Below are 14,468 nucleotides of genomic sequence, written 5' to 3'. Positions count from 1 at the left end.
TTAAAACCCCACTCCCTGCAAATAACAAGTCCACAAGCAAGCAGTAAATAAGATTGTGCCCAGCCCTGCAACATCACTTATGTGGAAGAGATGCTGTATGGATCAGAATTATTGCAGATGATCTGCTAAGAGGTTTGCATGAGAATTTAAGTGTTTGGAAGGGCCCAGCACAGATTATGTATAAGCAAATTAAAAAATATTTAATGCCTGAGAGCGTAGTGCCCTGAAAAACATACGAATTCTCCTGTTAAAACACTGTTCATTTGCTGAGTGGTGAGAAGTTCAGGGATAGGGCTCTAGGGCTTACGGTAGTTTCCTTAAATAAGAGTGCCAAGGATACTTGTGGTGTCTCTCAAAAAGGAAGCTGGCTTCTTCCCATTGCAAGATAATGTTGCCTCTATATGAATAATACCCAAACAAAAGATGTGAGAATCCATCAGATTGTATCTTAAGATTTAGGAGTACATGTGTCTTCTGTCTGGCACATATCAAAATGTGTCCTGGAGACCCTTGCGTAAATACTCTGTTCACAGAATTAATGTTAATCCCTTTCTAAGCAGAAGTTTACATATAGTGTCAACAAAAATGCAAAGCACGTGTGGCCTGACAGAATGAACACATAAGCCATACCAAAATGAGCCTTCCCATGCCCACCAGTTTGTGTACACTGAATTACCTTGCATAGAGCAACAATTCCCAAACTTATTCTCGTTGCTTATGTTTGAGAAACAGAAATTACTTGTATGTACTTTCGCCATCTGGGGAAAACACTAGGAGACCTGAGAATCGGGTTGTGATGATGAAAAAAATGTTCCCAATATAATCTCAACAAGCTTCTTTATCTCAATTGTGAGGAAATGTTTTGACTACACACAGACACACATTTCTTCATTCTCAGGCTCCCTAGACCTAATCAACAAAAACTGAAGGACAGCCTATGAGAGGCTTTTAAATACAACAAGCAACAGATGAGCCGCAAAACTCAGCTGGGTCTTCTTGTGGCTTTGCTTCAATCAAAGCCTTATAAATTTGGCAGTTGATAATAGAAAGCTGCTGTCAAGATCCAAGTGGATTGGCATGAAGTCTGCATCTTAAGATACACACTTCATATAATCATAGAACTGTTGAATTGGAAGGGACTCAGGTGGTCATCTAATCTGAAGCCTGAAATGCAGGAATCTCAACTAAAATAGACATGATGGCCATCCAACATCTGCTGAAAAACCTCCAAGGAAGGAAATTCCACCACATCTCATGGGAGTCAGTTCCAATGTCAAACAGCTTACTGCCAGAAAGAGTCACAGTGGGCCATGTGTGTTTGTCCCCTTTTCTTCCCCTCCTCTCGTGCCTGAATTTAAATTGTGAATCTCCAGATAGGAAACTGGGTGCCTTCATATTGTATAGAATTGCCATGTGCCTTGAGTCCTAAGGGTAGGGCACAACATGGACTTTCCCCCAGAAAGTACTCAAGGACTTCAGTGACCACAAGCAGTCAAACTCAATTTTTGTCTCCTCCACAAAACAATAAATATTCTGTTGGTGGTCTCCCATGTAAAATGCAAAACATGTGCAGCGCTGTTACCTTTTCTGTGAGTTTGGATAGGCTGTGATTAGCGTGGGTGCAGTTCAGTGAGCAAACCATTGGAGTATTTCAAAACATTTCTCTAACTGGCAGAGGACATCATGGGGTCTCTTGAGTTGTGCAAATTGAAACTGATCTTATACATTGCTATCACAAAGTCCTTTTGCACCAGGAATTCAGCTAAAGCCTGTTTGCTCTTCTCTGAGTCTTGGCACTCTGACCCCCCAGACTACACTGGATGCATCCCAAAGCAGGAGCTGCACAAAACACAGACACTTGGACAGAATATAGCTGCACTGAAATACAAGGTAACTCCTTTTAGTCATTCATGCTGGAGGAAGTTTACAGGAACCTGCTCCAAAGCGAGAGTCCTCAAGGATCTGCAAGAACAACTAGCACAAGAGAAACCAGCTGCATGAAGAGTGAGACTGTCTAAAAGCTGAGCAGTTCACTTGGATCCTCACACAGATTTGAAATACTTCTGTTCAATTATAATAAATCAATGGAGACTTTAAAAAAGGGAACAATTTCAACAAGGTGTATAATAAGTTGTCCAGTAAAATGAATATGCTCTTGCAATAAGAACATAAGAACAGCCCTGCTGGATCAGGACAATGGCCTATCTAGTCCAGCATCCTATTCTCAGTGGCCAACCAGATGTACATGGGGAGCCCACAAGCAGGACCAGGGCACCATAGTCGTCTCCTCACTAGTAACTCCCAGCAACTGACCTAGCCATTGTGGCTTGTAGCCATGGATGGCTTTGTCCTCAATGAGTTTGTCTGATCCTCTTTTTAAAATCATCAAAGTCAGTCGCCATCACTGCCTCTTATGAGAGTGAATTCTATAGTTTACAATGTGCTGCGTGAAGAAATGCAGTAAGTCAACGTTTACATGGAGGTTATGTTCAAGGGATTGTGCTTAATGCCAAAATTGTGTATAGTCAAAATACTGTGGTACCTCAGGTTACAAACTCCGCTAACCCAGAAATAGTACCTCTGGTTAAGAACTTTACTTCAGGATGAGAACAGAAATCGCGCGGCGGCAGCGGGAGGCCCCAATGGCTAAAGCGGTACCTCAGGTTAAGAACAGTTTCAGGTTAAGAACGGACCTCCAGAACGAATTAAGTTCTTAACCCGAGGTACCACTGTACATTGGATTCAATGGCAGGTAGGATTGCCAAGGTCATTTCCCCCAGAACCTTGCCCCCTTTCTATCCCCCCCCCCCCCGCACATGAAGCTGAATGTTCACAAGTTAAATGCACATAAGTTGCTGGCTTACTGTACTACGTTTTATCTGCCTTGGATCTTCAAACATTCAGATTCATTGAATGCCCCTCTAGAACGCCTCCTATTACTCACCTTAGAATCATAGAGTTGGAAGGGATCCCTAGGGTAATCTAGTCCAACCCCCCCTGCCATGCAAGATTCTTTTTGCCCAACGTGGGACTCAAACCGACAACCCTGAGATTAAGAGTCTCGTGCTCTGCTGACTGAGCTATATGCTTATAACTTTAAAAGCCCCAAATGGTTACAACCATTACACATTCCTTAACGACTGCTAGAATAGAGGAATAAAATAATCCTGGTCTACTAGTCAGTTGGAACAGGGTTGCAAGCCATTGTGGAGTGAGGGTTTAAAATACCAGTTGCATTAGTGTTAAGTTACCGTTGCCTTATTGTTACAAGGAAAGCTGTAATGGCTTTATCCTGAAATTCAAAATATATGCTGGAAGGTTAAATGGAAAAACCACTGCTAAGTGCAGAGCTACTCTTAGCACAAGATGTCTTTTTCTTTACCCTTTCTTCCCCTGTAATGTGTTGTACAATTTACTTTCTGTCCTGACATCAGTATCTTAGTGTTTCCTTATAAGGGAGGAACCAATTATGTGAGGAGGAGAAACATACAGCATAAGGTGAGGATTTTACCACCTGGCAAATCAGAAGAGCTCAGCTTATATCACCCAAATGTTGTGTCTCCTACCCTAAATTCAAGACCTGATTTATTTCATTTCTTGGCTGCAAATATTTCTTGGTACATTTCTTAAGTGCTGTGTATTTATAGGAAATTATCTCCAGGTCAGAGCATTTACCGTATCTTCACTAGGAGACAGGTGATGGATTAAAGCAATAAGTGTAGCATTAAGAACCAGTCACTCTTAAGTCAACAGATGGAGATGTAATATTGGGCAGAGTGATTTTCATCAACACATACTGCTGTGCAACCAGTGAGTTTCAGTGATCCTGTCCCTGCAGCATCCTAAAGCACCATGTGTACCTACATCTACATATTTACTGTCTGCAAACATGAAGGATATAATAAAATTTTAGTTTTGGACTAGAATTGTGAATTGTGTATTGGTGCTTCTGACAACATTTTAACAGGTCATGCAAACAAGCAAAACGGTTGCTAAACAGCAAGTTCATTAAGCATCAGCAGACACACTAAATTATTGTCTCTCTGTGTAAAATAACTCTCATATGGAATAATACACATAGTTAAGGGGCTTGGTGCTGCCTTAGTTGTGTTTGTGATGCGGTGATCATCCTGCTAACTCTGCTTGTCTTTGATATACCAGGAAACAATGCTAGAATTGGCTTGATTCCTGGGCAAATCAAACAAAAAAAAGCAACATTAACCCATTAATATTACTACTTGGCAGCAACTTTAAGATGAAGCCATAAGGAAAATTTGGCACCCTAGAATGTGAAGGGGGAAATGTCAAAATGCTTATGGGTTGTAGCCGACTAAATTCTACCCTGAGGAGACCCATTGAAATCAATGGACCTAAGTTACCCAAGACCATTAATTTCAGCCAGTCTGTTTTGACTATGACTGATGTTGGATACAACCCTATACTGTGGTACCTTGGTTTAAAAACAGCCCTGTTTACGAACTATTCTGTTTATGAATTCTGCAAAACCGGAAGTAGTGTCCCGGTTTGTGAACTTTACCTTGGTCTAAGAACGGAAGCCGAATGGTGGAAGGGCACCGGCAGCGGGAGGCCTCATTAAGGGAAAGTGCGCCTTGGTTTAAGAACAATTTCAGTTTAAGAACGGACTTCTGGAATGGATTAAGTTCATAAACAGAGGTACCACTGTACAGCTTTGTTTATATGGATTAGCCTGATGTTGTGTTAATCCACGGTACCTTCAACATTTTGATATTTAGACAGTCTGTAGTTTGTGGAGATCTGCATTGTTTACTTAGTTTAGAAGCAATGCATTAGTATTTTTGTTTGTGTATAAATTGACTGGGCCAAGTAGTCATGATGCCGCCTTAGGAGGACTTAAGGAAAACACACATGAATGCTAATGATGGATTAAGTTACAGCTGTAAAGGATGACTGTGGCAATAAAGCAAGATGGTGTGCTTTGATACATCTATCTTTGATATAGGCTTGCTGCACATTTCGGCATCTGGTCGCTTTGCAAATGAGGTCTCAGTTCTCCATTTGTAGATTGGAAAAAAGTTACTAAGATAACTTGTGCAGCAAAGAAAAAGAATAGATGCCATGCTTTTCATGTCATACACACAAGATGATAGTATCGTTTGGCTATGAGGGCATCTCTCCTGCCCCAGCTTCTTTGTTTTCTATCTTTCACTTCCTCTTCCTTGGTTGAATGATGATAATCAGTCCAACTTTGTTCTTTCTGCTGCAGGGAAGTTCTTCGGGTGCTGATTGCAGCTTCACAAAGGCTTGCCCAAACTGCTCAGTTGTAGGTTATGATGTGCATTGTGCACAGATGAGAGCCCTAAATGAGTGACCACCAAACCTCTTTTTTCCCCTTTGTCTGGACAGACCCTTCCCCAGCAAAATCCTAAAAGTGCTTCCAGCTAAGCAGCTGCAAGAAACCTGTTTTTTCTCACAGACATTAAAAGTTCTTCAATCAGTGTTTGTTGTTTTTGTCAGCGGTGGTGCTGAGGTGTGGAGAGAAAGAGCAGATGCTCTTGCTTGGCAAATTTAGCTATCTTCTGACCTCTCTTATCTCACCTCTGCTGCCTTTCCAGGTCAGAGGAGGCTGGAGTTAGTCCAGGAAGTAGCTATAAACGTGCACCTGTGTAAATGCATGTTCAAAAGTAAAGGGTTTAAGTCCTCTTTTGAATACTTCAGGAAGGCTTCCTCTAGCAGTCACCCAAGAATTTGTGCATTTAGAAGAGAGAGGCTACTGCAAAATCCTGTTGTAGGCTCAGATGCTGTATTATAGCAGGATTCAAAAGATAGTTGAATACTGAAACTTAGGTACAGAGCGTAAGCCTAAAGTATTCAACACTGCCCTTTACCTGCTTGTTTCCACCCCCACAGAATCCACTTTTCTATTATCTAAAATTGGCCAGTCCTGAAATAGTAGTAGTAGGGGGTTGGGGTTACATAAAGTGTCACAAGTGCTTGCTTTCTCTGTATACTTGATATTGGACCTCCAGAGATTACAATCAAAAGCTGCAACTGTGCCATTTAAAGGTAGTGATTTACATGCAGAAAAGGTAGCTCAAGAAAATGAGCCGCAATTGACAGACTGTGATATATAAATATATTCTGCTGTTAAACACATTCAGAACTGGCTGCCTGTTTGAGACAGGATGCTTATTTTATGTGGACCCATGATTTGACCCCCGCTAGGCAAAGGAGAAACTCTTTATCCAGCCTTAAATACATGTACTGCTTTTAAATGCCGCTGCAAAAGTACCTACATAGCTATGACCCTTCCTCAGCTTTTCAAAATGTGGTATGCAGTGGTCTTTTTTTCTTAAAAAAATGAGGTGCTGATACTCATAACATGATAAAAATGCAGTGGGCACCAGCACAAAATGGCTGCCATGGGCAGCAAGAAAAGAGGTGATGGTACTATGTACTGGTGAGTACTATTGCAAAAAAACACTGGCAAAAAAAAGCAGGATAGGCTATTTTATGCAGATTTTTATTTAACATCTGCATCATCACCAACACACTGCAAAAAATAAAACAATAAAACAAAATCCCCAAACCCTGGAAATTTGTGTAATGTGTTTGTTTAGTCAAGAGGCAAAATCGTACATTAAAAGGGGCAGGGGAACAAATGTGGAACCATGGCCTACATTGCATGAAGTGTAGAATTCATGTGTCTTCTGTCAGCTCTTGTTTGTATAGGCTTCCTGCACAAGAGTGAGTTGGCATAGAGAATAATTTGATTTTAAATCTGTAGAGCTTAGGGTTTTGGTTTTGAAAATGAAGTAACTGTGCAAAGATGCACGCTTCAGAAATGCCTGCTTTGGCCAAGCCAGCAAGCCTGGAACTTTGTGTGTTTTTAGCAGCTTTGGACTTAGAAAACATCTAACAGATTTATATACCTGTTCTCTTCAGTTTCGAAAGAGAGCCTATGTGGTGTAGTGATTGGAGTGTTCAAACTAGGGTCTGGAAAACCTCGTGTCGGATCTATTTGGTCTTGAAGATTGCTGGGTGACCTTTTGCTAGACACCTTCTGTTTGCCTAACCCACCTCAGAGTTGTTGTGAAGATAAAGAGTGGGGAAATCACATATGTCAACTTGAGCAACTTTCAGGAAAAGGGGGCTATAAATGTAACAATAAAGAAATACATAAAGGTTTACACAACTGTTGCATCAATTGTAAGAACGGTGATTACAGCAGTGACTCTGACTTTTCTTTGTGGTGCATGCCGCTATCCGCATGCTGGTCTCTTGGGATGGTTCTGACGTAAATTTGGTTGGATCCTTGGGGGAAAGTGATAAGATAAACTGAAGGAAATGCTGAGACTTTCACCTTTTGAACTGTGTCTTTGCATTAGTGGACATTGCAATGCTCTCTTAGGCCAACAGTTATCTGAATCCATTGTTTATTTTATTTCTTTATAAAAGTATTTATATACCATAAAAATGAAAGCAGTTATACACACACACACACACACACACACAAATGACAATAAAACAAAATAAGAGGCCATCAACTAACTATCATGGAAAGGTGTATTTTTAATTGCCTGCATAAGCCTGGTGGAATAGAAGACGTTTCAGCAGGTGTTTAAAGATTGAATCGGAAGGCATTTGGTCAACGACAATAAAGGCTCTGTTTCATGTTGATATCAAATGGGCTTCACAAACTTAAGGGACAGCCAATGACATTCCGGAAGTGATCTCTATGATTGAGTTGGGATATAAGGATTCAGGTGGTCCCTAAGGTGTCCTGGGCCTAAGTCTTTCAGGGCTTGGTACGGTAATACAAGGGCCTTGAACCTGGCTTTGTAGTGGATGAGCAGCCAGTGTATCTGTTTTAGCAGAGGCATCCCATAGCACCAGCCATGCGCCCCCACCAGCAGTCTGGCTGCCACATTCTGCATCAGCTGGAGCTTCTGAAGGGCAGCCCCACATATAGTGAATTGCAGAAGTCCAGTTTAGAAGTGATCAACACAGTGGTCAGGCTATCCCTGTCCAGCAGTGACCATAGCTGGTGAACCAGACAAAGCAAGGAAGAATATCTTCAGGGAGGGTATATATGCAAACACATTAATAACGCTAGAAAAAAGTAAACAAAATGTATTAAAATTCACAGTACTTCATTTTTTATTTTTATTTTTAAAAACATATATTTTACTTCTTATTTTTCACCTTTAGTTTTTAATAAGTGATCGTGACAGAGACCCGCAATGTAACCTCCACTGCTCCAGGTCCCCAACCAAGCCCCTCTGTGCTTCAGATGGCAGGACGTACGAGTCGATGTGTGACTATCAGAGAGCAAAATGCAGGGATGCAAGCCTGAGTGTGGTTCATCGAGGCAGATGTAAAGGTAAGGAAATGAAAGTGTCTTTATTGAAAATGGTATGGTTTTTGTGTGTGTGTTTTTCAAACTGTAAGTTGATTCTTGCATTACGCTAGATAAGCACCTCCTAGGATTATCTGTATTTGCAAATAACAGTTTGTTGAGGAGGAAATGGCTAGCATTATTTATTTCAACAATTTATATACAGCTTTGCACTGTATTCTTCACATGGTGCATATTCATTCATTCATTCATTGATTCATTCATTCCCTGCCTTTTCCCCTGACAGAGCCTCAAGGCGCTTAAAAGATAAAATAAGATAGCAAAGTTATATTAATAGAGTGTGAAGGGATAAAAGTGCACTGTGAGTGAGTTTATTTTACAGGCTGTATTTCATTCACTCCATTTTGGTACCTCTGCAAGGTGTCCTCCTGCTTTTCCATTTTCAGATTCTGTTTTCCTCCCTTAGAGCTGTTTCTTTTTCACCTCAGTGGAACAGCTATGCATTTCCCCAGATGTAGTTGACCAATTGGGTAACTGTTCAGTAGCTTGGCCACTTATATGGATTGCTCTAGACATTTTCTTTTTTATGGACTGAGGGTCCTCTGGAGGATCAACTTTAACCCTTCCCTTTACCCGTAATAATGCCTCTCCATCAGATTCTTCTCCCGCCCTTCGCTCGCTGCCAAATTGCAGCATAGGAGGCAATGATGATTTGGAGTTCAGTGATGGGGGTGGAGTATTTAACCCCCTCCCCCATATAACGGTTTCTATTAAAAAAATTCCTCCCATCTAGGGGTAGGGGATAAATTTGCTTCTTTATGCATTTAAACCTGACTCCCTCTAATTTTCACTTTTCTGAAAGAATATGTGAACAAATATGCAACTATCCTTCAAAATTCATGCTTACCCGAATTTTGTGATGAAGCTCTCCAAACAGATGGTCAAATACATATTTTGATTGGCAGAGAAATGAAATTACTAGCGAACATAAATATTAGCAAAAATGCTTATAAATGTGTACATTAGTCAAAACTGCTTATACAAATATGGTAAGAGAAATTTGCACTAAAATGCTGATGAATGTTCATGAGGATTTTTCCTCCTTAATTCACAAAATGCTTAAAAATGTGGAGACCTGAATTTAAGAACTGGAAGCAGAACTGAAATGGACAGTTCTTTCTGTTCCTACTACCAACCACTGGGGCTGAGCTAAGGGCGATCTCCACTTGGCAGCAAAATGTTGTTTGGGTTCCAGAACATTTGAAGCAGAGCTGCTATTCTGATTCCAGTTTAAAGCAGAGCAACAATGATTGGTTGCTTCCAAATAGCCCATGTGTGGAAGCAGCAATGGGTGGTGTCTTGTACTGCCTGCTGCTACTTGAATTCCTAGTGGATTTTGTCCCCTTCAGATGCTGGTCAAAGCAAATGCAGAATAGAAAGGGCTCAAGCTCTGGATCAAGCCAAGAAGCCGCAAGAAGCCGTCTTCATTCCAGAGTGCACTGAGGATGGATCATTCACCCAAGTAAGATTTTCATCAAGATTCTTGTTTCTTTTTGTTGAGAAGGTGCATGGAAGGGATTGCCTAAGCTTTGTCACTTTTGTCTATTTTGCAGAAAAAAACATAGTTTAAATGTGTGTTGTACTTTGCTTGTGTATTTTATACTCGGCTATCTATACCCAAATACAAGGTGTACAGTGGAAGCTCAGTTTGCGGACGTAATCCATGATGGAGGCACGTCCGCAGCCCTCAGCGCCGCATCTGTGCACGCGCATGACACACTTTGGTGCTTCTGCGCATGTGGAAGTGGCGAAACCCTTTCTGGTACTTCCGGGTTTCCCACGGTCCATAACCTGAAAATGCATAACCCAAAGCATCTGTAACCCGAGGTACCACTGTATAATAAAATATATGGGTCGGATTTAACATCTATACAGTGGTGCCTCGCAAGACGAAATTAATTCGTTCCGCAAGTTTTTTCTTCTTGCGAGTTTTTCGTCTTGCGAAGCACGGTTTCCCATAGGAATGCATTGAAAATCAATTAATGCGTTCCTAGGGAGACCGCCTTCAGACCAGGTGCGGGGACAGTCTTTCCCCGGACCTCTTCTGAAGGCTGGTGGGGGGGGGAGGACTTTTCTCCCCACCGCCAGGCTTCAGAACAGCCTTCTGAAGGCTGGCGGTGGGAAGAAAAGCCCTTCTCCCGCCGCCAGCCTTCAGAAGAGTTCCTGCAGGGCTGCCTAGGCTGCGAATAGCAGCCTGCTGCCGGGTGCGAGGGACGCTCTGAAGCAGAGCGCCCCTCGGGCGGGGCAGACATCTGCAGCTTGGGGAGCCCTGCCGGACTTCCCCACAGGGCTCTCCAAGCTGCGGATAGCAGCCTGCTGCCCCGCACGAGGGGCGCTCTTAAGCAGAGCGCCCCTCGGGTGGGGCAGACATCTGCAGCTTGGGGAGCCCTGCCGGACTTCCCCACAGGGCTCTCCAAGCTGCGGATAGCAGCCTGCTGCCCCGCACGAGGGGCGCTCTTAAGCAGAGCGCCCCTCGGGTGGGGCAGACATCTGCAGCTTGGGGAGCCCTGCTGGACTTCCCCACAGGGCTCTCCAAGCTGCGGATAGCAGCCTGCTGCCCCGCACGAGGGGCGCTCTTAAGCAGAGCGCCCCTCGCGCGCGGCAGACATTCACAGCTTGGGGAGCCCTGCGGGGAACTCTTCTGAAGGCTGGAGGCGGGAGAAGGGCTTTTCTTCCCACCACCAGCCTTCAGAACAGCCTTCTGAATGTTGGCGGTGGGGAGGAAAAACCCTCCTCCCACCGCAAGCCCCGGGAAGAGAGGAGAAGCTGCGCGCCTTCTCCTCTGTTCCCGGACCTCCCACCGCAAGCCTTCAGGACAGGTCCGGGAACAGAGGGGAAGGCGCGCAGCTTCTCCTCTCTTCCCGGGGCTTGCGGTGGGAGGAGGGTTCCCCGCTGTCCCCGGAGATTTCCCTATGGGCTTTCGTTTTGCGAAGCAAGCCCATAGGGAAATTCGTCTTGTGAAGCCGCTAAAAAATCGGAAAACCCTTTCGTCTTGCGGGTTTTTCGTTTAGCGAGGCATTCGTCTTGCGGGGCACCACTGTATTCAATATTTGGAAATAATTTTCAGACACCAGTGCTTTTCATAAAACCCTAGCCCAGGAAATCTATTGCTCAGTAACCTTTTTTAAAAATAAGAACCTTAACATTCTAGCAGTCTGTATTTACAGACACTGTATGTTTGTTTACATGCATGTGCCCATGTAACTCACTTGGCCATGCTGAGAATTCCTTAACTACAGCATCCTCCCAAGACTGGATTCTTTTTTTCTCTTGGAAAAGTGTTTTCCCGAATACAAAATGAATGTTTTTCTTCCTATTGCCCCTGCCCTCTTGTTATTCAAAGAGCAGGGGAAAATGTTTATCTTTCATTTCTTATCTGTCCTTTGATGTGATTCCTTATCAAAATGCCTACTTGGGAGGGGGTCAGTGGGCCTTAGGAACAGCAATGCTTTTTCCCCTTTATTTTTTAGCCATATTGCAGTTCTTGAAGATTTCACTGATCAGTACATCTAGAACACACAGTGAAGAGTTCTCTTTGGTTGTCCCAACACAGAAGAATTCTTTTCCTCCAGTGCTCACCAAATCTGGGTATATCAAGCTATTGTTTGGGCAAAAAAGTTTTAGTTTAGTACTTCATATTATAATCTGAAGTCATATAAGGGCATCAGCTCAGCTCATTGGGTCTGGTTAGTGCCTGGATGAATGACTGCCCGCGAACCACATGCATCCTTTGTTTCCATCATGAAACAGAAGTGGGATTTAAATGTGTTCAAAAGATAGACAAATAATTACTTCAGACTTTTCTTCTTTATTTAATTTGTATACCATCTTTCATCTGAATATCACAGGGCAGTTTACAGTATAAAACACAAAATACATAACACAATAACAAAACAAAAACAAAAAAACTAAACTGATATCCCCACACATTTAAAAGGCCATAGATTGTTCTTCACCCAGGCCTTTGGCTGATTAAACAATATTTTTGCTTGGCGCTTAAATATATGTAATGAAGTTGCCAGGCAAGCCTCCCTGGGGGGAGCATTCCACAAGCCTTAAATCCTTTGGGATAATCTTATAGTCCATTATGGCCCCACAAACCTCTGTACCCTATACTCCCATGTATTGTATATATGCTCCCTTCTCAGGCTGGCATATATTTACATCTGAGTCTTTCTGTGTACCCAGGAACTCTGCTTTCTATACCAACTACAGTGGTACCTCGGGTTAAGAACTTAATTCGTTCTGGAGGTCTGTTCTTAACCTGAAACTATCTTAACCTGAAGCACCACTTTAGCTAATGGGGCCTCCCGCTGCCACTGCGCCACCGGAACACGATTTCTGTTCTCATCCTGAAGCAAAGTTCTTAACCTGAGGTACTATTTCTGGGTTAGCGGAGTCTGTAACCTGAAGCGTATGTAACCCGAGGTACTGGTAGGAGAAGTGAAATTGCATATGCTGTTTCTGCTTTCAACCATGATATGTTCAGCTTCATGTTTGCATATGAACTCCAGTTTGCATGCCACATAGTTGGGAATCATGGAATAAACTAGGTTCCTGATCACACAGGTGGAGGGAGACCTGTATACATACAATTGTACATGTGCAAGTTGTACTGACAGCATACCTGACCTCACTCTTCCTCTGTACAGGGCTAGGAACAATTAGGCAGACACACATACCTGGTTCTACCAGCCCCACCAATCCTACTCTGTGAAGTTTGCTACAAGTATTTTATAGCTCTGAGAACACTGCTTGGCAGACACCTTGGAGCGAATAAACCTCCCCCAAACCATCACACTCCCCCTGCAGTTCAGGCTACCAGTATTAGATTTCTGTACCACTGAACTTTTTGAACATGGCCTCTGATTTCCTAAGTTGTTACAGGACAACAGCTGCTGTATTTTAGCTCTGAGAAATGATGTAGGAGTCAGTACGAGGGAAGAAGGGCAGGCACAGACTTCATTATAGCATGGGCTCCTGTCGGCAGCATACTGAGCCATATGATTAATCCTGGCCAGTTCCTGTATTTTCCATACACATACAAGTCTATGTTTTCCCTTCGCCAGAAGATGGAGTGGAAACAAATCGGCCCTTGATTTGCCTCTGTCAAGTTATAATGGACGATCCTGCCAGCTTGTTAAAATGTTTATGTAGTCCTTTGAAACCTCATTCTGGCATCTTCAGTGAGGAACTGAACAGACCTCAACAAAGGCCCCATTCTCCCAGAGGAGCCTGCCAGTGGCTACAGTTTTAATGTTTTCATATTCTAATGGTTTTTATGGGTGCAGGAATTTATTTAAGGGCCCACTGGTTGAAGTGTTGGCTTTTGTTCTATTTCACACACTGTAATTGATGTGTCTGACGTAGGGGTGGGGAGGGTTGTAACAGGATTTCTAATTAATTTGGGAAATGGTGACAGAGCAGTTCTGTTGTGCGATATTTCCTGCTATTTGGTCAATTTGAGCTGGGAGCTTTTAAGCTGTGTGTTTATCTAAATTTGACAACAAGACAAAAGAAGCATTGCTTTCCATGTGATGGAAATTTGTAGGTGGCAATCCAGAATAAAAATGTGTATGAAAGCTTAGGTAGTCACCCAAAAGCTTGTGCAGCATAAGAGTTAAGAACATGAAATCTGAGTGTAGTATAGTGGTTAAAATCATGAGCTATGAGCTAGGGTTAGGGATGAAGGACATTTTGGCTGTTGCTTGCATTTTAATGAGAGACTGCTTAATTCACACTTCTCAAATCACTATGGAAACTGAAACACGGCCATCCTTTGAAATTTGCAGTTTTCTGAATTTTGTGATGCAATTCTCCAACCAAATGTTATGCCCCAAACTTCATGTAATAGGGGGAAATGGGCAGAAAATGTTTTATATTTACGGAAATTGATTTCAGAAATGCATATATTAATCAAAATGCACAAAAATGTGTTTATTAGTAGAAATTTTCCCTAAAATGCTGATGAATTTCCATCAGGTTTTTTAAAAAATGACCACAAATTGCTTCACAAAATTTGGAGAACTGAATTTATAACTGGGGAAATGAGGAACTTGGAGAACTGAAA

The 14,468-nt window shown here is 42.5% G+C and overlaps 1 protein-coding gene across 2 annotated transcripts in view; it reads left to right on the top strand.

Moving 5' to 3' along the window:
* The window catches only part of SMOC1 (SPARC related modular calcium binding 1), a 63,913-nt gene that overhangs the window by 6,060 nt on the left and 43,385 nt on the right, over positions 1–14,468 (top strand). For both annotated transcript variants that reach the window (XM_081881821.1, XM_081881820.1), the window contains exons 2-3: positions 8,191–8,362; positions 9,748–9,860. In XM_081881821.1, the coding sequence (XP_081737947.1) occupies positions 8,191–8,362; positions 9,748–9,860 (285 nt within the window). The remainder of the gene's footprint in view (positions 1–8,190; positions 8,363–9,747; positions 9,861–14,468) is intronic.

Source organism: Podarcis erhardii (genome assembly GCF_964252035.2).
Source record: "Podarcis erhardii genome assembly, chromosome: 1".
Lineage (NCBI taxonomy): Eukaryota > Metazoa > Chordata > Lepidosauria > Squamata > Lacertidae > Podarcis > Podarcis erhardii.
This window is presented reverse-complemented; position numbering and strand designations above follow the sequence as displayed.